At 44.3% G+C, this 20,384-nt stretch overlaps 8 protein-coding genes across 8 annotated transcripts; 4 read left to right on the forward strand and 4 right to left on the reverse strand.

The window, feature by feature from the left end:
* Window positions 1-6: 6 nt before the first annotated feature.
* On the reverse strand, window positions 7-3,313 carry V865_000238 (uncharacterized protein; the record flags this gene model as incomplete). The annotated part of the gene is made up of 12 exons (XM_066224070.1): window positions 7-30; window positions 122-187; window positions 251-320; window positions 394-423; window positions 495-625; window positions 707-768; window positions 853-938; window positions 1,004-1,224; window positions 1,309-1,491; window positions 1,569-2,017; window positions 2,060-3,016; window positions 3,091-3,313. The coding sequence occupies 12 exons, from the start codon at window positions 3,311-3,313 to the stop codon at window positions 7-9; spliced, it is 2,502 nt and encodes an 833-aa protein (XP_066080167.1).
* Window positions 3,314-3,835: 522 nt separating this feature from the next.
* Window positions 3,836-6,807, forward strand: V865_000239 (uncharacterized protein; the record flags this gene model as incomplete). The annotated part of the gene is made up of 15 exons (XM_066224071.1): window positions 3,836-4,020; window positions 4,101-4,128; window positions 4,199-4,245; window positions 4,310-4,505; window positions 4,582-4,633; window positions 4,711-5,279; window positions 5,344-5,451; window positions 5,514-5,626; window positions 5,690-5,733; window positions 5,784-5,850; window positions 5,940-5,962; window positions 6,017-6,188; window positions 6,238-6,302; window positions 6,379-6,503; window positions 6,565-6,807. The coding sequence occupies 15 exons, from the start codon at window positions 3,836-3,838 to the stop codon at window positions 6,805-6,807; spliced, it is 2,037 nt and encodes a 678-aa protein (XP_066080168.1).
* Window positions 6,808-7,361: 554 nt separating this feature from the next.
* On the forward strand, window positions 7,362-11,115 carry V865_000240 (uncharacterized protein; the record flags this gene model as incomplete). The annotated part of the gene is made up of 22 exons (XM_066224072.1): window positions 7,362-7,530; window positions 7,612-7,655; window positions 7,713-7,757; window positions 7,836-7,850; window positions 7,910-8,008; window positions 8,096-8,232; window positions 8,314-8,431; window positions 8,524-8,604; window positions 8,669-8,697; window positions 8,751-8,793; window positions 8,848-8,916; window positions 8,970-9,083; window positions 9,136-9,226; window positions 9,299-9,447; window positions 9,503-9,730; window positions 9,790-10,002; window positions 10,060-10,090; window positions 10,146-10,490; window positions 10,553-10,569; window positions 10,673-10,714; window positions 10,786-10,825; window positions 10,898-11,115. The coding sequence occupies 22 exons, from the start codon at window positions 7,362-7,364 to the stop codon at window positions 11,113-11,115; spliced, it is 2,337 nt and encodes a 778-aa protein (XP_066080169.1).
* Window positions 11,116-11,386: 271 nt separating this feature from the next.
* On the reverse strand, window positions 11,387-12,383 carry V865_000241 (uncharacterized protein; the record flags this gene model as incomplete). Its single annotated transcript, XM_066224073.1, has 3 exons — window positions 11,387-11,954; window positions 12,055-12,139; window positions 12,227-12,383. 3 exons carry the CDS (start codon window positions 12,381-12,383, stop codon window positions 11,387-11,389), a joined length of 810 nt encoding a protein of 269 aa, XP_066080170.1.
* Window positions 12,384-12,799: 416 nt separating this feature from the next.
* On the forward strand, window positions 12,800-13,515 carry V865_000242 (uncharacterized protein; the record flags this gene model as incomplete). Its single annotated transcript, XM_066224074.1, has 6 exons — window positions 12,800-12,870; window positions 12,961-13,003; window positions 13,074-13,161; window positions 13,270-13,354; window positions 13,418-13,451; window positions 13,510-13,515. The coding sequence occupies 6 exons, from the start codon at window positions 12,800-12,802 to the stop codon at window positions 13,513-13,515; spliced, it is 327 nt and encodes a 108-aa protein (XP_066080171.1).
* Window positions 13,516-13,708: 193 nt separating this feature from the next.
* On the reverse strand, window positions 13,709-14,947 carry V865_000243 (uncharacterized protein; the record flags this gene model as incomplete). The annotated part of the gene is made up of 5 exons (XM_066224075.1): window positions 13,709-13,906; window positions 13,999-14,041; window positions 14,111-14,208; window positions 14,301-14,852; window positions 14,936-14,947. 5 exons carry the CDS (start codon window positions 14,945-14,947, stop codon window positions 13,709-13,711), a joined length of 903 nt encoding a protein of 300 aa, XP_066080172.1.
* Window positions 14,948-15,173: 226 nt separating this feature from the next.
* V865_000244 (uncharacterized protein) lies at window positions 15,174-16,765 on the forward strand (the record flags this gene model as incomplete). Its single annotated transcript, XM_066224076.1, has 7 exons — window positions 15,174-15,382; window positions 15,441-15,527; window positions 15,600-15,858; window positions 16,047-16,257; window positions 16,346-16,401; window positions 16,463-16,528; window positions 16,604-16,765. 7 exons carry the CDS (start codon window positions 15,174-15,176, stop codon window positions 16,763-16,765), a joined length of 1,050 nt encoding a protein of 349 aa, XP_066080173.1.
* Window positions 16,766-17,566: 801 nt separating this feature from the next.
* V865_000245 (uncharacterized protein) lies at window positions 17,567-19,883 on the reverse strand (the record flags this gene model as incomplete). The annotated part of the gene is made up of 2 exons (XM_066224077.1): window positions 17,567-18,677; window positions 18,733-19,883. 2 exons carry the CDS (start codon window positions 19,881-19,883, stop codon window positions 17,567-17,569), a joined length of 2,262 nt encoding a protein of 753 aa, XP_066080174.1.
* Between the last annotated feature and the right edge of the window lie 501 nt (window positions 19,884-20,384).

Genomic DNA, 20,384 nt, shown 5'->3' on the forward strand with positions numbered 1-20,384 from the left:
TAAGGTTTATCGAACTACGAAGCATTTATACTATTGGAACAGACCATGTCATCCATATCAGCATTGTTCATTTTCATTTCGATTCTCCCCCTCTTTCAATTTGGGAGACATAGTTACTTACAGTTGCCCATGCACCTAGGACAGCAAATAATGCCAATCCACCTAAGATACCTCCAAACCAAGCGTACTATCAAAAAGTTAGGTAAGTTGGAGTCAAATCACAATTTGTACATAAGTTGTATCCACTCACACCATCCTTGGTATCTTCCCCTGGTACGTGGACGTTCATACCCCATAAACCAGTTACCAAGTTCATTGGGCTATTTAGCAAGAATAGATTGAAGATTAGCTCTGTATCTTCATGGAATCGTACAAGACAGCAGCATGGCTTACATCAAAACAGTACCTAGGGCGGTCAATTTGCTGTAGGAGCCGAGACAGCGTCATCAGCGATATTGATCTAAACTTGGGTTTAGGAAAGGGATGATACACACGAAAGAACATCATTGATTTGATTATTCGCATCTGTCATTTCGATCGAGATTTGAGCTAGGTAATTCGAATGCGATCGAGATAAGATCTTTTCGTAATGATTCAAATTTTGAGTCATCGTGATTAAATGGTCCTAGGAATCGAATAAGGTATGAGTCAATATCCCGTCCAAAGGGTCAGTTCGATGGATGTATACGGTATCATCTTGACTCACCTGAATATCAGAAAGGTATAAACCTATATCGGATTTAGGAGCGACCAGCCATTGTTCATTGCCTATGAGTTTAATTCACATAGTCTGTTAGCTATCTCATTCTTAAGTCTACACTGAGGAATACCAGTTCTGGGAAATCAACTCACATCTCTTGGCTAGACCTTTGACTACATCCGCTTTGTTACCCATCAATCTCAGTAGACCCATAACTTTCTTACGACAGGTACCGATCCTATCATCACGTCGCGAGTCAGCTACACCACACCTGAGGAGAAGCAGGGTATTCTATTAACTGACCTCCTCAACATATCACTCTGTTCAGCTTCTTTCAGAATCAACACCAATTCGTCAATACTATCTACTTCATATTCGATAGATTGAATCAGAGGACCAAACGCATCGGTGATATCGTCGATAAGGGCATAGGAAATCCAATCGGAAGTTACTGATATATAATCTTTGAGATGCTTGATACGTCGTCGAACATTCTGTGGATGGGGTGTACCTCGGAAATGGAACTGACAAGCGAGAAATATCGAGATCAATAACAGAATAACAGAAAATTACATCGGAAGGTATTGGGCATTGGATCAGAAACTCACCGATAATGTACCTTCTCTGAAGACGATAATGTACATATTCAAAGGTTCCAAATATGTTTGAGAGTATGGATCCTGATCGAACGATCTGAAACACACGAGATAATAATTCCTGAACAGCTCGATCTTCTCTCGAGTCTCTTCTAACAAGATATCTTCAGTTGTCAAAGGATGAATACCAAAAACCTAGTGGGAGAAAAGAAAAAGGACAAGGCATATCAGTATGTAATGCCAAGAGTCACAAAGTAATCGGTTCCACTCACCTTCGACAACATTCTCATCTCTTCGTCTGTAGGTGACAAAACATCCAACCACCAAGTAAACTGTTCTGGATCTTCTTCAACAGCCGTACTATCCCCATTTCCCCCACCGCCTCCACCTTGCTTCGAACCTTCCCTTGACATATCATGAGCAGCCATAGCTCTCGATAACATACTTGTCTTACTGGCTATCGTGCTCGGTTCAATGTGCTGAGGTTGAGGTTGTTGAGGTGTATCTTGTCCACTATCTCTATTTGGTGTACCCTTCTCAGAAGAAGATTGATTTTTACCTTTAAACAATTCCTCAAAGGTTTGATTCTCTGCTGGTAGTTCCGCCAAGGATCTAGCGTGAATTGTAACAGGCATAGCATTGGAGTAGAACGAGAATCTATACGGTCGATCATGGCCTGGTGCAGGTGGTGCAATATCAGAATAAGGTGCGAATCCCCCAGCTCCACCGCCCGAGGTGGATGGAATGGGTACACCGCCTTTACCTGATCGAGGAGCTTTGAATGCAGTTGACGATGATTCGGGTACAACCTCCCCATCTAAACCACCGTTGTTGCCGGAATTACCAAATCCTTCGAACAGAGCTAATTTCCCTTGTCGTCGTTGAATCGGATTTGATTGTGATAACTTCCTTTGTCTCCTTCGATGGAAGGTCGTTGGCCCATCACCATCGTTCCTTGCTGTACTGGCAGGTGAGAATGGGCCTTCGGTCATATTATCGGGTTCACCCTGATGTTCATGTTCGGGCTCGTCACCAAACGCAGACATGGTTTGTGTCCTTTCGAAACTTCCTCCTCCTGTTCTCGGTTGATTGATGTCTTCTTCACTTGCACGATTCGAGTTGGTCGCACTTGGACTTTTGTTAGGTGTACTCCTCCTTCTTGGGAATCCATTATTATTGTTGTTATTTATTGCCCAAGTCCCTCCTCCGAATTCGGTATTTAAGAGATTTCGTTTTTCCTTATTGGCGTATTCTTCCATAGCTGCAAAATCAAATCTGTTTCTCGCTACCCCTCCCATCCCGCCAAGTGATCTTAGATCTGCACCTTGTCTTTCCATATTTCCTATACCCATCGACATAGGTAAACGATGTTGATCTCCATCTGAACCTCTCCTGTCTAACAGTCTAGCATGGGAGTCATACCCACTTGATCCTCCTACACTATCATCTCCACGTCCATGTCCACGATGATGATCATGCATCAATCCCTCTTCCTCCCTATCTTCCTGATTATCATAATGTGATCTTCCATGACCATGTTCGTCGTCCGATTCATTATCTGGTCCATGATGATACCTCGCTCTATTCATCTCTGCCTCTTCCGCATCGGATAACATGGGGAAAGAACTTTCCTCGATAGGTGAGGTGGATGGGAAATGATGCGCGGAAGGTCGAACGATAGGCGGAGACGTATCTGCCAAAGAACCCGATCGAGCTCTTGCTATATACATATCGCACCGCAAATTCATTAGAATCGTGCTTGAAGTCCGTCTATCAAGTAGAAATATCACTCACACATGCTCATGGCACTCTCTATATCCTGCTGCATCTGCCTCGCCCTCGCATCTGCATCATCGGCATGTCGATAGCTCCTTGGCCCCCCATGGGAATTCCGGTGAGGTATGCTCTGGCGTGAGGGCGTTAGGACTGGGGAGGTCATCGACATGTTGCGGGAAGGTTGGGGGAGATGGGGGTCGATCTGGATTTGACGGGGTGAAGTGGGTGTACGGTCAGGCATACTGGACGATTTTGGTCGGTCGATGTTGAGATAAGTTGAAAGCGTTTAAATGGGGAGGCGGGAGGGCAGATGGGCGGAATCTGCTGATCACTGTATTTACAATATCCGTCTACTGCGATGACCTAGCATGTATTCTCAATATACTGTCGATGGGATTTACCACACTGGCGTCAATGATATGATGATGGAAGAGACGTAGAGTATCGAATGGAATGACATGACGAAAGAGGTAGATAGTACTCCAGGGATGAAAACTTGTAGACTCATGCTGCATGTTTCTTGATGTGATTACAAAAAAATCCTAACGAGCACTTCAAACTCAGTCAATTATCAATTATCCTTTGGACTTGATTACGAATGATTTCTAATCGAAAATACTACGGTTCCAGTAAATCGAACAGGCCAAGTAAGCCGGTTAGAGTGCAGGTGACGAACCGAGCTGACCTACCTACTGGTGGATGTCAAGATATCTATTGATTCGTATGCAGTTTACTTTGCCACCTGAGAATATCACGATACAGGATGTTCTGTGCAGCCAAGATCACTCCGAACGTTCTTCAAGATGAGCTGGACAGCTCGGTGACTGAGAAGTGTCCGGTCGATATTAGTCCACCGGTGTTCAAGGGATATGACGATAGGTCAGAAGATCTGAAAGGTCGACTGAGAGATTTGAGGATACAAGTACGAGAAGCTAAAGCTGATTGGTAGTGAGTCTCGTATTGACACTGACGTATCAGCTGTGGATCATATTCATGTCCTATATGTACAATAGCTGATATATGAGTAGTGTAGTACCGAGTGAAGATGAACATCAAGTATGTGTCCCTCTACGTCAATAGTGTGGACAAAGGGAAGGATTGAGACTGACAAGGCTATGGTGTCCAGTCTGAGGAGATTGGGGAATCGGACAAGAGGAGAGAATGGATATCAGGGTATGTATACTCTCTGCCAGAATCTACTGGAGTATGTGAGCTGAGCGTAATCGATAATTTATAGGTTTACAGGATCAGCTGGAACAGCTTTAATACCTTCTTCATCTATCGACTCGGAAGCTTTGTTATTTGTAGACTCGAGGTATTGGATACAAGCTGGACAGCAGGTCGTAGAAGGCTGGAAGGTTGTTAGGGTCGGTGCGAGTGGTGGAAGTGGGAAAGATGCTGTAGTAGGTGGATGGGTAGAATGGTTATTAAAGGTGAGCACATGAACTGTTTTCAATTCTTGGTCCAACTTCTTGTCAACTGATTAGGCCGGGACTGGTGTGGTCGTAGGAAGTTGAAGATGGATCCAGAATAGGCATCGATCCCAAATTACTTTCTATCGGTAAGCTTTTAAAAATGTCAGACTCCATCTAATCTGATATGTTGTTGCTAAGATTTGTCACTTCACATACAATCTAGACCTCGCTCGATCTATGAAATCCCATTTAGAATCCTCAGAGTCATCCACCAAGCTCATCCCGCTCACAGCCAACTTAGTTGACAAGATCCATTCTCCCCTTGAGAGATCAACAGGTCCAATTCACCATTATCCCATATCGTTATCAGGTGAAAATACCTTATCAAAACTAGACAGGGTACGATCTGCTCTATCCGATCAGCTCACCTCGTCATCTTCTCGTCTAAGATCAAGGGAAAATTGGATATATGTCTTACCAACTTTACCTTCCGTAGCTTGGTTGTTGAATTTCAGATGTCCATCGGATATACCATTCTGTCCAGTCGCATATACCTATCTGGTCTTGACACCTGATAAATGCGTGGCATTTGTGGATGAGAGGAAAATAACGGATGAAGCGTTAAAGGAAGATTGGGAGAAATCAGGTGTGGAGATTAGACCGTATGGGATTGAAGAAATTGGAAAATACGTTAAAGAGCTTCAGCAACGAGATGGAGATGAAAATAGAAAGAGAAAGAAGCAAGTCTTGACTACGAGGGAATGCAGTTGGGCTTTAGCAGATGCATCTACGGTAAGTTCAATTTTTTCTCTGGATACGATGTAGGTGTCATATCTGATGTCTGAGGACGAGATAGTCTGAAATCGAAGTTATTCTTTGTCCTGTCGACAGACTGAAAGCGATCAAGAATGAAACAGAGATTCAAGGATTCAAAAATGCTTATCTTCGTGATGGCAGAGCTATGGTATGCCCAATGCGGACGCGATTCGATCTGGAGCTGATAATCTTCTATCGCGTTGTATGCAGGTACGGTGGATAACATGGCTTGAAAAGATATTGGTACAAGAGAAGAAGAAAGTGGGTGAATGGGCAGCTGCACAAACCTTGACGAGATACAGGAGACGAGAGGAACTGTTCGCGTAAGCTGGTATCGCCTCGATATGCATCAGGCGCAAATTTCAGCTGATTTTATTTTTGAGCAGTGGTCTGGCTTATGATGATATTTCGGCCTCGGGGCCTAATGGAGGTTAGTCATCCATCCACTGGGATGCTTCCTGGACTGATACAGGGTTATAGCCTTGCCTCACTACGCTCCGAAAAGAGGGGAAGACAGGATAATAGATGTTGATTCTACTTACGTCATGTAAGTATATACTATTCTCGTCGCCAGCTCCCATCGTTTTTGTCCCTTTCCATCCATGTTACACATTAATACTGACTCTGCCATCACAGTGACTCTGGAGCTCAATATGAAGGTCGGCTGGTTCTTCAATGGTGAAGTGAACGTTGAAAGCTGACCAGATGCACAGACGGTACAATCGATACCACCCGTACTCTATACTTCGGGAAATCACCTTCACCCGAAGTCAAACGTTCGTATACGAGAGTATTGCAAGGTCATCTTGCTGTAAGCTCAGCGATCTTCCCCAGGGGAATGACAGCAGATAGACTGAACATGATAGCTAGAGGACCCTTATATCAGTGAGCCATAATCTTACTGATCAGATCTCTAGCTCACGAGATGATATAGGGACGGACTAGATTTCGGACACGGTATAGGTCATGGTATAGGGACGTACCTCGCTGTTCATGAAAGTGAGTTACTGAGTTACACAGCTGGTGTTTTCGTTGGAAACGATAATAAAGAGACAGCTGACCCTCTTATTCCCAGACCCGATGTTCCCCAGAAACGCAGCATTCGAACCTGGGAATATAACCAGTATTGAACCTGGATACTACAAGGAAGGTGAATGGGGTATAAGGATCGAATCTGTCATCCTGTGTAAACCTATTGATGTAAGTATATCTTGTCAACAATCGATCGGTTGATAGGCTGGCTAATCATCTGCGATATAAGACCTTGATTGATCAATCGGGTCATTTCCTCTCTTTCGAACGTATCACACAAGTACCCATTCAAACTTCTCTGGTAGATTATAAGCTATTGACCAAATCTGAGATCAGATGGTTGAACGATCACAATACATCTGTACAAGAGCAATTGATGCCCTTGCTACAAGGTGACGAAGATAAGGAAGTGAGGGATTGGTTGAAGAGGAATTGTAAACCCAAGAAGATCTGGCCTTGGACTGGGGCATAGACTGTATATCATAGATACAAGGGAAGTGTGAGTGTGTTGTAACGTGTTAGCTGTGTATGCATGTACTACTGCGAAAGAGAATGGCTCAATCAGGTCTCAATTCAATCCCACTTTTGATTTTCACATACATGTATTGAGGCATGTCTCGCTCGACTCGCGACCACTCAAACATCAATTTGAACATAAACATGGGGGATATGGATGTGACGTCACTTGGTCAGGCACGAATCGGGTTCGGTAGTATTTTGATCGTTTACCCATGGGGCCAAGGAAAGAAGCGAAGAACCAAATACAGAAACTAGTGCGAGGTCAAGGTCCAGATTGAGAGTCGGGAGAGTGGAACAGGCTACTCCGTACAAAGTACGACATACGAAATGGCATGCAAATGTCTGAATGAGCAGGTGATCAGCAGAGAAAAAAGACAATTTCCGGATAAATTGGACTCTGATGATATGATATAACGAATGACTCGTAAAGATCAATTCAATCTTCTTCTTTTCCTTTTCTCTTCCTTCTTGCGCAGCCTCTTATAACAGGCCAATATCCTCGGTACGATGAGGTCCATAATCATCCTCTCAGCTCTTCATTGTGCGATCGCACAGAATATCACTCAAACATCTTCAATATCATTCTCAGCTACTCCCGTATCGACCACTGTTCCTTCACCGACCGTTCCGCTCGATACGCCCGTACCGGGTCAAGGGGATTATCCACCTGTACAATGTCAGTGGAGCACTCTCTGCCACTATCTTACAATCACGTATAGTGGAAAAAGCTGACTTCTGTCATAACTTGTGCTTATAGATCTGTGTGAGGATGGGACGAATACCACGTACTGCCCTGGTATCGTAGGTCAATCCTGCTAAGGATGAAGTATCCAATGAGCTTATGTGTATGTACGATAGTTGTTACAAGATGTTCAACTTGCTGGTATCTTCCCAGATTCAAAAGTGAGTCGTGTTCTTCTGAGTCAGTAGAGGCATTGAAGGAAACAAGCTGAGTTTATTTGATATGTCTATCCAAATTAGACTTTTGTAGATAAGGTGAGCTACCTCGATCATATGCATCCTAGATCGTAAGCTGATACTATCCTACTATATAGCCCACAAACGGTACTCTCAACGATACCCTCGCAGCATTCAATGCACTCGGATCGAACGTTACCGTTGGACAAATTGAAACTTTCGTGGAAAGTAACTTTGTGCGTTCATGAACCCACTTTGGTGTACTAGAAAGCAAGAGAGTGAAATGGTCATAGGCTGATAGAAACTCTTGGTGCTGGATACAGAAAGGCGAAGGATTAGATCTTGAACAAATTTCTATTGAAGGATTCAACCAGAACCCAGCTATATTGGATAATATCTCTGATCCGATATACAAAGCTTGGACTAGTATCGTCAATTCCTACTGGACTTTACTTATCAGGTGAGTTCTGGGCTATAACAGAGATCTGACCCCAGAAGGATGGCTGGGATCTTGACTATTCTATGTGTTTTATATTTTTAGAGAGACCAACCAATCTTCCTTGTGCAATGGTACTTGCGATTCGAGCTTGATTCCTTTGAATCATACTGTTGTAGTTCCCGGTGGAAGATATCGGGAGATTTATTATTGGGATTCTAGAGTATGTCAATTATCTACAGAAAAAAAAATCACCTTCTTCCGGAAGTAATGTACCAGGCTGATTGATGGTTCTTTGTGTTTTGATAATCGTAGTGGATCATCGAAGGTTTACTTAAGTCGGAACTATTTGACTACGCTTGGAACCTCTTACAAAACATGATGGACTTCATTGATGTAAGTTGTCGTTTCGTATCCCTTGACTGATGGGATCTGGCAGCTAATGGTTCTGGAACTACAGATATATGGTTACATTCCCAACGGTGGAAGGTAAGCTACTGCGGTAAAAGGTGTGCCCCCATAGCTTATTGTATCTATACTAGGAAATACTACGTGAATCGATCACAGCCACCCATGTTCATTCAGGTGAGCTAGTTCAGTAGCTTCGGGGAGGCGAGCCTAGCTAACATCTCCTCCCAGATGCTTGATGCCTATGTCAAAGTAACTGGTAATACGACCATCCTTGACAGAGCCTTACCTCTCGCATCTGTAGGTTTGATCTTACTTCATTCAGTCCGATTTGAGATACTAAGACTGTACAGGCCGAAATGCAATGGTGGTCCAATAATCGAACGTTCAACTACACTTCTCCCTTTACCGGCAGGACTCTCTTAGTAGCCCACTATGCTGTAAACAATAGTGCTCCTAGACCCGAGGTGAGTGAACGGTAGGAAGCTGCAAGGGTACATAGGCTAACTCTGCTGTCAGGGATATGTTGAAGATTACGAGACTGTTACTGGCAGTTCGCCGGCACTCAATGAGAGTGCGAAGGCAGAGCTATATTCCGAATTGGCCACAGGTGGGTGGCTTTCGTCCAGAAGTTCTGTGCCTTTTCTTGAACGGGCCATTGACCTTACTTCATCACGTCTAGGCGCCGAATCAGGATGGGATTACTCTTCAAGATGGTGTAAACAGCCGTTACAGAATGTCAGCGATAACAATCCGGCTCTTAGAACGCTCAACATAAAAGCCATTATACCAGTCGATCTATTGAGTCTGCTATCAGGAGATCATCTATTAGTGAGCTTAATCGACGTAAGGTGGTATCTATCCGTGGAAGCTGACAGTGAAATAGCTTGCAAACCTGTACGACTTATATTCCAATACGACTGGATCGAGTATTCCCACTACCAGTAACTCTACGCAGACCGGAAACTCCACTGAGATCGTACAGACCAATTCTACCGGAACGAGCTCTTCTGGTAATTCCTCTTCATCCAATTCCAGTCCAGCATTCTATCATCGACAACAAGCCCAATTGTTTTCTGATGCAGTTCTCGATCTATGTTGGGACCCAGCGAAGGTGAGCACTGACATATGTTATGTTCGCAGTGGACATCCGCTAAGCATGGATGGATTTAGGCTTGGTTCTACGATTTCAACACTACTTCCAACTCCCGATCCAACGTCTACAGTCCAGCTGGTGCTTGGCCCCTCTGGCAGAACATTACCCCGAACGAGATTGCGAATAACGAAACGGAGGCTCTCCGATTCGTTTCTGGCGCCAGGTTCTTACTTGGAAAATATTCTGGTATACCCAGTGTAGCAAGTCTGCTGTACACAGGATTGAACTGGGTGAGTCAACTTAATGCTTCGCAGTATATCCCTCAGCTGACCGTTTTGATCCTGTAGGATTTCCCTAATTCTTGGCCACCTCATCTTCGTGAGCTGATTTGCTGTCCAAAAAGATACAGATGATCTAACACAGGGAAACCTAGACACCACAATCAAAGCCTTCGAGACTCTAGGTCGACATCACCCCAACGCGACGGTACTGTCCAATTTGACCATCCCTTTCTCTCAAGTGGCATCTAGTCAACTAGGTCTGCAAGAATCGGAATTACAACCTCAACCTCAAAGTACCATCGGTAACGTATCCTTACAGACACAAGAAGCTCAAGGTAAACCATGGCCATTGGCATTGAGTATCGAATATGCCAATCGATATTTGGGCGCGGCGTTCTGCTCATGGTATTCCACGGGAGGAGCTATTGAGGGACTTTTGACTCAGTTGCCTTTGAGCGAGTTGAATGCGACGGGAACTTATACGGCTGGACAATCTGGTGAGTACGCCTTAGCGGAACCTAAGATGACGTGCTGGAGCTGATGAATTTTGGGAGTTCAGGTGTGATGTTTGAGAAGGTGAGTCATATCGTTCCTGCACCCTTCCCGTCTTTTTCGGCACCTCCCTTTCCTTCTCCGTCTCTTCTTGACCGACAAGGCACCTCGCTAACATCTAATATAGTTCAATGCGACTGACACAGATGCAGCTGGTGGAGGAGGCGAGGTAAGACTCTGCAAAAACGGCTGTCATGCTATTATACGTATCAGCTGAGACTTCTGTACAATCATTTTTAGTATACGGTCCAAGTAGGATTTGGCTGGACGAACGGAGTTGGTAAGTGGCACATTCACCTGTCCTGGTTCCGCCGAAAGCACTGGTCACTGAGTGACTGAGGTTGGTTTGCAGTTCTTTGGGCAGCTGGCGAATACGGTCAATACCTCCCTGCACCCACCTGTCCTATGATCCCCATCATTGAGGTCACCAACAACGGTAACTCGTCGGTCTACTCTAACGGTACTACTACCAACGGTACCGGTGCGATCGGCAATGATACTGGAAGTGGCAACGCTACGTCTAGTCTTCTCTTCGCTGGATATAGGATCCCCAGAGAAGAATGGAAATGAGCTGCTGCGGAGCATCAAAAGCGTCATTAGGTGACAATGGACTGACTGAACTGATTCTTGATTACTCGTTATAATGGACACTATCAATCTTCTCTTGTTGACTTGAATGTGGTGAGTATAGTAAGCATAGTATCTTTTGGTGTACCGAGAGAGGCAAAGGATCGAGGTATAACAACTTGTAGCTTATAAGTAAGATCAAAAGAACAGTTTCAGAGTATGATGCGAATGCAGATTCAGTATATTGCCGTCATTTCATATAACACATGTAAAACTACCTAACAACCTCATAAACCTCTCCTTGTCCTTTCCAACCCTCATCCTTCCTACCCAACACTTGACCCCAAAACTTCATGATCCCATACCATTCATCTTTATTTCTTGGCATCTGCTCATTCCCACCTGAGGCTTGTACCACTTCGACATCTTTATATGCTCTCTTAAGTACATTCAGGTTCTTCTGATGTATAGCGGACTGAGGGGAATGTCTCGTAAAGTAACATATGGGAGTTTGAATATTTAGTGTGGAAGTGGGATGAGTAAGGATTGAAGCGCATATGGAAGTTATTGAACCGAACCGTTTCGGTGTATCTTCACCTGTACCGAGTGGTTGATTGTATATTGATAGACCTAGTTCCAAAGCTATCGTCCCACCTTGTCCGAATCCGAACAAATGGATATCCTTCAGTTCCCATCCTACCTCCTTACTTATCAATATAGATATCAAATTACGTAGTTTCGCCATGTGCGTTGTAGGATTGTGATTCTGGATAGGGAGGGGGTCGAATGTAGGGGTGAAAGTTGGATACCATGAGAAAGATGGATGATCCATCAACGGGATACTATATAGAACCATCCCAAACCAAAAGTAAGCATTAAAAGTACAAGTGTACGGTAGTATATATCATGGATATTTGGATGATTAGAAAGAGGTCCACTTACGGATCAGGTGCTGAGAGTGATAGGATAGCTGTAGAAGGAAGATTGAGCTGCTTGCCCAGGTTGAAAAATGGGATTTTTGAATCGCCTATATGAGTGTTCGGTTTCACTTCGATCAGCTATTCGAGCTGGTCGAACGAGGAGGTAGCTGATTTGACAGAATGGAAACACGTACCAAGACCATGAAACATGATCAACAAGTTCTTGTCGCATCCATCCGATGAGGGGGAGTAAGAGAAATCCCAAGGTTTAAGTAGTGAGGGGGAAGGGATAGGTTTGGACGAGGAAGAAGAAGAAGAGGAAGGGACGGGATGAAGGTTGAGGGATGTCATCGTGGTATTTTTGATCGATCGATATATTGGTAGGAGATGATTCCCTCTGCTTATCGTCCTACTGTATGCCGCATGCACTCGAGTAGTAGTATGGTCAAGAAGAGGGAGGGATAACAAATCTAAGATGTTTTAGGTGTTCATGTTGGAAAGTGACCATCCCATCTACTTCCGACGGAAACAACCCGAATCAACAACATTGTCGAGCAAAGGAATTTTGCATCAATCCTCAATCCTCAATCCTCAATCCTCAATCCTCAATCTTCAATCTTCGATCTCTCTGCATACCACTATTATCACACCAGCTTCAGATTCACTCTAGCCATAGCCAAAATCTCAGCCTCAGCTTGAAATACCGTAGGAACCTCTGCTCATAAACTTCAATATAATTTGCCCGAATCACACGCTGCCTACGCAAAATGCTCTTCTGCCCTTACTGTGCGAATAACTTGACGATAGGGGATAGGGAGGATAGTAATGACAAGTGCTGGTGAGTTCAGTAGTCATGTCATCCTGATTCAGATGAGGAACTATCTGTCGTCCGAATATGATTGACTGACTCTGGCTGTTGGATATTTAGGATATGCCCGACTTGTCCATATCAGTATATCATCGAACGACAGGTAAGTGACAGAATCATACATGCCCTCACCTATCCCATATATCTGGCTGATAATTGCTAAATTGCTGTAGATATCGATGAGAACCCATCTGAAGCGAAAGGAAGTAGACGACGTTCTGGGAGGTAAAGAAGCTTGGGCGAATGTGGATAAGATCGACAGTGAGTAACGACCTATAATCTATCGATCATTATTTCCCCTCTCGTAAAACCCCACGGGTTGAACCCACCTCAAAATGGATCTGAAAGTCTCTGATCTATCGTCCGTAGCTGCCTGTCCAAAATGCGATTTCAGAAAAGCATATTTCCGTCAGTTACAAATTAGATCAGCGGATGAACCGATGACTACTTTCTAGTGAGTTGGAAGCGAGACCAGATAGTCGAGTACATTGCTGATGGTTGGAATCTGTGTGTATAGCAAATGCTGCGAATGTGCTCATCAATGGCGAGAAGTGAGTATCCGTTTAAAGCTTGATGATAACAGAGCTGACTTGTCCTATCTCTTTTCAGAACTAGATCGTTTTCTCCAGTAAGACTTCGCTTTGGAAGTGCGGTGCAGTTTTTGATAGATTACAATAACTTTATAACGATTATATAACGATGACATGTTGTACAACAAATTCACTTTCTACAATATAATATATACATATTTACTGTGTAGTTCTCGTCTAATCTCACTAGGGTCTTTTGTTCTTGCAATGGACTTATATCATTCCTCCAATCCAGCTTCCAGCAACTCCATAATCCTCTTAATCCTCTCTTTACTCTTCTCTCCATCATCCCCTAAGCCAGGTACGCCGAGCTCCACTAACCGCTGTTTATGCTTTGATGCGAGGCCGTCAATGACAGGGAGACATTGTTGGAGGTAGAATGAGTCGAGGTTGGAGGAGAGCGATTTTGCCCATGCCTATTTGGATCGTATCAGCATCCACTATTGACTCACAAAGGTGTGGGGGAAAAGGAATTCGTCTCAAAAGGAAGTACGAAAAAGGAACTCACCTCTTTCTTCTCTGGTGGTATGGCCTTTCTAGCTATCTTCGCGCTGAGCGATTAAGCGTATCACACGTTAGCGATCCGAAGCTATATGCCTAATCTGAATTGATAAGCTCACATCTCCTTCTCGGCCTGGATACTCCTCTCATGCTCCACTTTGACCTTCTCACTCTTCGCCCATAATCTCCTTTCTAACGCATCCTGTTCTTTCTTCATCTGACAATGACATGTACAAGAAACAGTATATCAGCTCTCTGATCATCAGGGAGAGTGTTCGATCTGGGATTTAAATGGGAATGTGAACGTACCTTTTTCAACTCCAATTTGAACCCTTCATCTTCTAATAATTCAGATAAAATAGGCAAAGCTTTACTGAAGCTCATGGTTGAATATCCATCTTCATCAACCCTTTCAGAAGGTTTACGCTTCTTCCTTGGTGGTGTATCCTTACTCATACTGGCTCGTCTCCCATATTCACTTGTGTTTGTGGTTGTATTTGAGGTACTTTGCCTTCGATTTGGGCTCTGTAAAGGATCATAAGGCGATTTTGATGGACTGGGAGTTTCACCCACCGGGCCAAAAGGTTCGATCAACTGTCTTTGACTTGGTGATTCCGCTTTGGGTGGGGTTGCTTGAGGTCTGGCATTTAACGATGAGAGCAGATCATCCAATTGTCTTTTTGTAGGTACGTTCACATTCGGTCTAGTCACTGGTACTGAGCCAGAGCCATTCCCAGTTGTAGTAGAATTAGGAGGATAGGTCGATTGAGCAGGTACTGAGGATGATGTCGCGAAAGAAGTTCCATCTTGAGCTGAACGGAGGAGTGCAAGAAGGGAATGGACCGAATTCGCACTCTTGTCCTTTAATGTCGAATCATAAAACGATTTTATCAATTCACATCCTTATATAGCTACCAATATGGACCTCAGAGGTAATGACTCACTGGGTATGACATTATATATGCACATGCATATGCATAGCAGGGCAATGAAGAGAAACAAAGGTGAGATGAAGAGTTGGATGGATGGATGTTTCGGTGAAATAACACACCTCGAACGGAAAAATACCTCGATACCTTTTCGAGATTCGAGAAATCAAGATCTACGAATGCATATCATGTCAATCTACCTCTCATCTTACTTGTGATCATAGACGCAAACCTCCAGAAGGGGATGTACAAGATGGCAGACTCAGCAACAGCTTCAGCAGCAGCATCGTCTTCGACGTCTAGTACCATACAGACGAAGAGCAGTCTCAAAGCGTATCATCATCTTGCTTCCGGTGCCCTATCTGGATTATCCTCGGCGATTGTACTTCAGCCGCTGGATCTGCTCAAGACGAGGCTACAGCAGGGTTTTGGGGATGGTGAAGGAGAAGGTGTGAACAAGAGGTGAGTGTCCATATCCTTACAGTGATAAGATGAAAGCTTATATGCATCTATATCGCAGACGACGTATACGAGGTGTGGTACGGCAAGTTCTTCGAGAAGATGGTGTTCAAGGTCTATGGAGAGGAACTGTACCGACTCTAGTGCGGTAAGTGCTGCTCACATTCATAGACCTTATCCTCATCTCCAACGCTGATGCCAAATCGACTGGGGACCGCAGGAATGTCCCTGGCGTAGCTATATATTTTTACACCCTCTCATCGATCCGTCATAAACTATCCTCTATACCATATTTCGCCGTCACCCTTCCATTACCTACTATCACACCTACCTCATCAACATCGTCATCTCCTTCTTCTGCATCCAAATCGGCTATAATAAAACTATCGTCTGGGGGAAATTTGATGGCTGGGGCAATAGCGAGGACGTCAGTGGGGTTCATACTAAGTCCGATTACCGTTGTGAAAGCCAGGTTCGAGGTGGGTAATTTTGATTTGTCACCTCATGATGTATCCATCCACTGCAGGGGGAAAGACATGTCAAATACATTAGGTACGAAAGACTCGTTACAAGAATAGGACACATTGCTTGTTCAAGGGTCAGAGGACCCGAGATGAACCATAGCATCGGAGCTGACTTTCATAATCTTGTACGCATTATATTGCAGTCAAATAGATACGCAAATTACCATTCTATCCCCTCCGCCCTAGCTTCTCTGTACCGTACGAATGGTATAAGAGGTTTCTTCCAGGGTTTCACCGCTACGGCCGTTCGAGATGCACCTTATGCTGGGTTGTATTTGGTATTTTATGAGAAAGGGAAAGATCTATTGGGGAAAATAACGGGTATACCGAATGCTGCGTTGCATTCTGGTTCAGGTGAGTTAGACCATCACATCTGATATAGTTAATCGATCAAAATGAGAAATGAACCGATGAATTCCCTAATTGTGTTATTTGAGAATAGGTGTGATGGCTGCTATACTGGCTACGTTGATTACTTCCCCTGCGGACGTAGTAAAAGTGAGTCGAGATTCATCCATATTCCACCAAAACCCAAGGGTAGCTGCTGATGGGTTTGTAGACAAGAATGCAAGTGAATCCGGTGGATCATCCAACATTACGCAAAGCAGTTGTCAAAGTATTACAGGTGAGTTCCCCTTGACAAGGTGTGAATTCAAGTGATCATGCTTATTCCGCCTTTTGTATGTTGTGATACATATAGGATCGAGGTCCATTAGGGTTATTTTCCGGAACTTCATTGAGGATATCTAGGAAAGCAGCTTCAGCAGCTATAGGATGGACGGTTTACGAAGCTTTATTGATATTCTTGAGGGATAGAGAGGGGAATGGTAATCCTCAGAATCAATTAAACAAATTGTCGTAAAGATCAATTGAAGGAAAGTGGGAATGATCATTGTAATTCTAGCAATCGTAATATACATCTGAATACTTACCTACACATCTCAAAAGTAGTAAATTGGGCTGGGATCGTCGATCGTTGGTCGTTTGGTCCTTGGAATCATAGCATAATGTCTAAACATTTTGTACTAGTATCAACATGAAACGATCTATGCAATCATCACTCAATTGACACTGACTACAGGAGTATATCATTACATTGCGATATAATGAATCGAGGTATCATGTTAGGGCTTCAGACTGAGACCTTACTCAATCTTGGTGTACTGAATTCAAATTTTACCCAACTACATACAGCTAAACGTACACCTGGTGTTACCGAATGAAGATCAAAAACCGTAAGGTGACTAACTGGATGGAATGGATTTGGGATATATATATGATATTTATTGATTTGCATATTCATCATTTTATTTCCCTGTAATATATATTCTACCTAATCAAATCAAGTTAATCAAGCGGAACAGACCAAGATTAGTTACAAGCAAAATAACTTAAGTAACAAGGGATGAATATGAAAAGAAATAATAAACACGAAAATTCTATTATACTATAATTACACAAAGAGAAAATTTGTTACAAGCAAACAAAGCATTTCCATTCATTCATACCTGTTTCTATCCCAATTCCAGAATTGATCCGATCTTCTCAACAAAATCACTAAACAAGATACTACAGAACAATCATCTGAATGAAGATCAAAATCAAACAAAGTTAAAAATCAAAATCAAAATAAAGGTATTTCCCCAATAATTTTCCTGAACCCCTATTCATTACTCTTCGATCTCTTACTCCTCGCTCCATCCTCTTCCCCACTTGAAGAGTTAGAAGCAGCAGCAGCTTTAGCGGCCGCTTCCTCCTCTCTCTTCCTCTTACTCTGACTACCCGATGGTGCCACACCCGATAAAAGCTTTTGAGCATCATCAGCAGTGAAATTGATGAATGGGTCGGCGAAAGTGAACCCCCCAGCGGCAGATGCCTTTCGTTTCGTAGCTGACGAAGGTGATCGCGATTTAGGTGTGGTTCTAGTGGGAGTAAGTTGGTTGGAGCTTGAGGCTTTCCTGAGTCGGGCAGGGGAAGAGGGTAATCTTGCGATCTGTCTTGGTTGACCAATTGCAGCTGTGCCATTTCCAGGATGAGGAGGCGGGTGAACTCGATGTACAGGGATTGGAGCACCTGTAACGAGGTATTGGGCAGGTGGAGGATGTATGGTGACGAGTGGTGTGTGCGTTAAAACGGGTAATGAACCTGTCTGAGCTGATGGTCCCTCCCATCCCATTATGGCTGGTTGAGTCCTCTTACCACTCGTGGCTGAGATGGTAGGTTGCATGACTGACGCTTCGGCCATACCCACTCTTCTAGAAGCAGCTTCCCTTCTAATCGAGTCTCGTTCAGCTTCTTCTCTAGCTGTTTGCTGTTGGACGATCGCCTGAGCTCTAGCTAGATGAGCAGGTAAACCAGGCTGAGCAACACCTGCACCGGACAACTTTCTGGTTTGGGGTAAGGGTTGAGTACCCGCTCTTTGCATTGCGATGGGCTGCTGCTGTTGTGACTGACTCTGAGCAGCGGCGAGAGAAGTGGGGAAAGTAGCTGATTGGGGTGTAGGGGGGAAAGGTGAAGGAACGAAGGTTGAGTGAGCAGGAGGATGTATCTTGATTGAGAGATTATTTGACATCTTCCTCGACGAAGATCGAGTAGGGGTAGGTGGCATACCATACGATAGAGCCGAAGGAGCAAATTGTTGGTATGAGGGTGACGGGTCGGAAGTGTATAGAGGCTGAGGTCCGGGAGGGCCTGAAGGGATTGGCTGTGGTGCGTACGAGAAGAGATCCCGAGGTGGAGCGTGTCTTGAGGGGACGAATCCTTCAGAGGAGAGACTGTATACGTTGTCAGCCGGGATACAATGTATAGGGGAAGACAATAGCAACTTACCTCCTCGTCATGACATCCGCCATAGGCACGCTCAACATCCCCTTTGATTCTTCTCCGCCATTCAAACCCGGAGCGGACGACGGTCTACTTGAATCCTCATCTACCATACCGCCATTCGTACCCATAATTGTGGTAGGATCTATCGTGAAGGCCGGCAACAGCCCGATTGGTTGGTTCTGATTGAGAGAAGTGAAGTCGAATTGTCCGAGACCCACAACGTCCTGCGTTGCAGGTAGACCAGACATCCATGACGGGAAGTCGGATTGGAAAGATGAGGGGTTAAAAGTGAATTCTGGAGTTTGAGAAGGGAAGACACCAGTGTGAGAATGCGAATGCATCATTGGCACCGCATTGGTCGGTTCGTTGAATGCAGCGAAGATGGTATCCTCAGTTGAGAAGTTGTCGAATCCTATTGTCTGATCATTCATATTCCAAACAAAATCATCTAGCTCCTGAGCATCTACTGGAACATCAGCAACAGCATCTGAGAGCTCCAGAGGAGCTTCTAGAAAGCTTGTACCGTCCAGCCACTGAGTAGAGGCAATCTCTTCTTCTTTGAGTACAGGCATCGAAGCGGGCTTGTTCAATGTCCTAGGCTGTCTAGATGTCGTACTCAGCACGGGATTGGAGGTTACTCGATGGGGTTGAGCTTGAAATGCGGGAGTTGGAGGAGTATAGGAAGAACCGCTGAAAGTGGGTGTAGCTTCGTCCCAGGAGAATCCAGGTGTACTCTGCGATGGAGTGAAATTGTTTCCACTCAACGCAGCGAATGACTTTCCCGACAACGAGGGTGATGTTGGTTCTCCCCAAGAGTCTGTTGATCCTGATGATCGATGTGAGAAGAAGGCAGTCTGATCCTGACCTGCGTTGGCAAATTTCTTCTCCGGAGTGTGGAAGATCCCAATTTCACTTGTTTCAGCAGGAGTTATAGGATCGAAGGAGGACGACGGGAATTCGAAAGGCTCTGACAGAGTCGGTGAAGAAGCGTCGGAGACTGATCTAGCTGGAGGTTCCTTATGATCCACGGTAAAATCGTCCCAGGTTGAGAGTTGTTCCGAGAAAGAGGAGAAGGAGAGGAAATTCGCTGTCTCATATTGAGACGATGAAGAGGGGTCGAATAGATAAGAATCGTTCTCGAAGATTGATTCCATCGTGGCGAGTGAGCTTGCTTGAGCTTGATAGTATATTATAGAATGAGGGTAGGTAGGTAGTCGGACCGGCGACTGGGCTTGCTGTTCAGCCTGAAAGACTAGCTTTTTGAGCTACCAGCTTATTATACTTGATCGATTGAGAAGCCACTTGAGCTGGGCTGAGCGTGTGTAGATATGATAGTTGATGGCACAGCCAGAGATGGATAGGGATGATAGGAGATTAGATGATAAAGGTCAGCGAAGGAGTTGATGATGATGATGAGCAAAGATGGAAAAGTGGATTTTCCTGGAATACTAATGTTGAAAAGGACAAGGGACTCACGTATGGTCTCAGACCAAGCTGTACCAGAAATTAAACTTTTTGCTAAACTCCAAAGTATCCCAACTGACGAGCTTCTTCAAGATTATACACCAAGATGAGTCTACCGGAAACAACGTTTACAAGGACGTTGCTAAAGGTTGGCAGGAAGGGAATTATGGCTTTCGATTGTCGGGTTATGC

This window comes from Kwoniella europaea, chromosome 1 (genome assembly GCF_036810445.1).
Source record: "Kwoniella europaea PYCC6329 chromosome 1, complete sequence".
Lineage (NCBI taxonomy): Eukaryota > Fungi > Basidiomycota > Tremellomycetes > Tremellales > Cryptococcaceae > Kwoniella > Kwoniella europaea.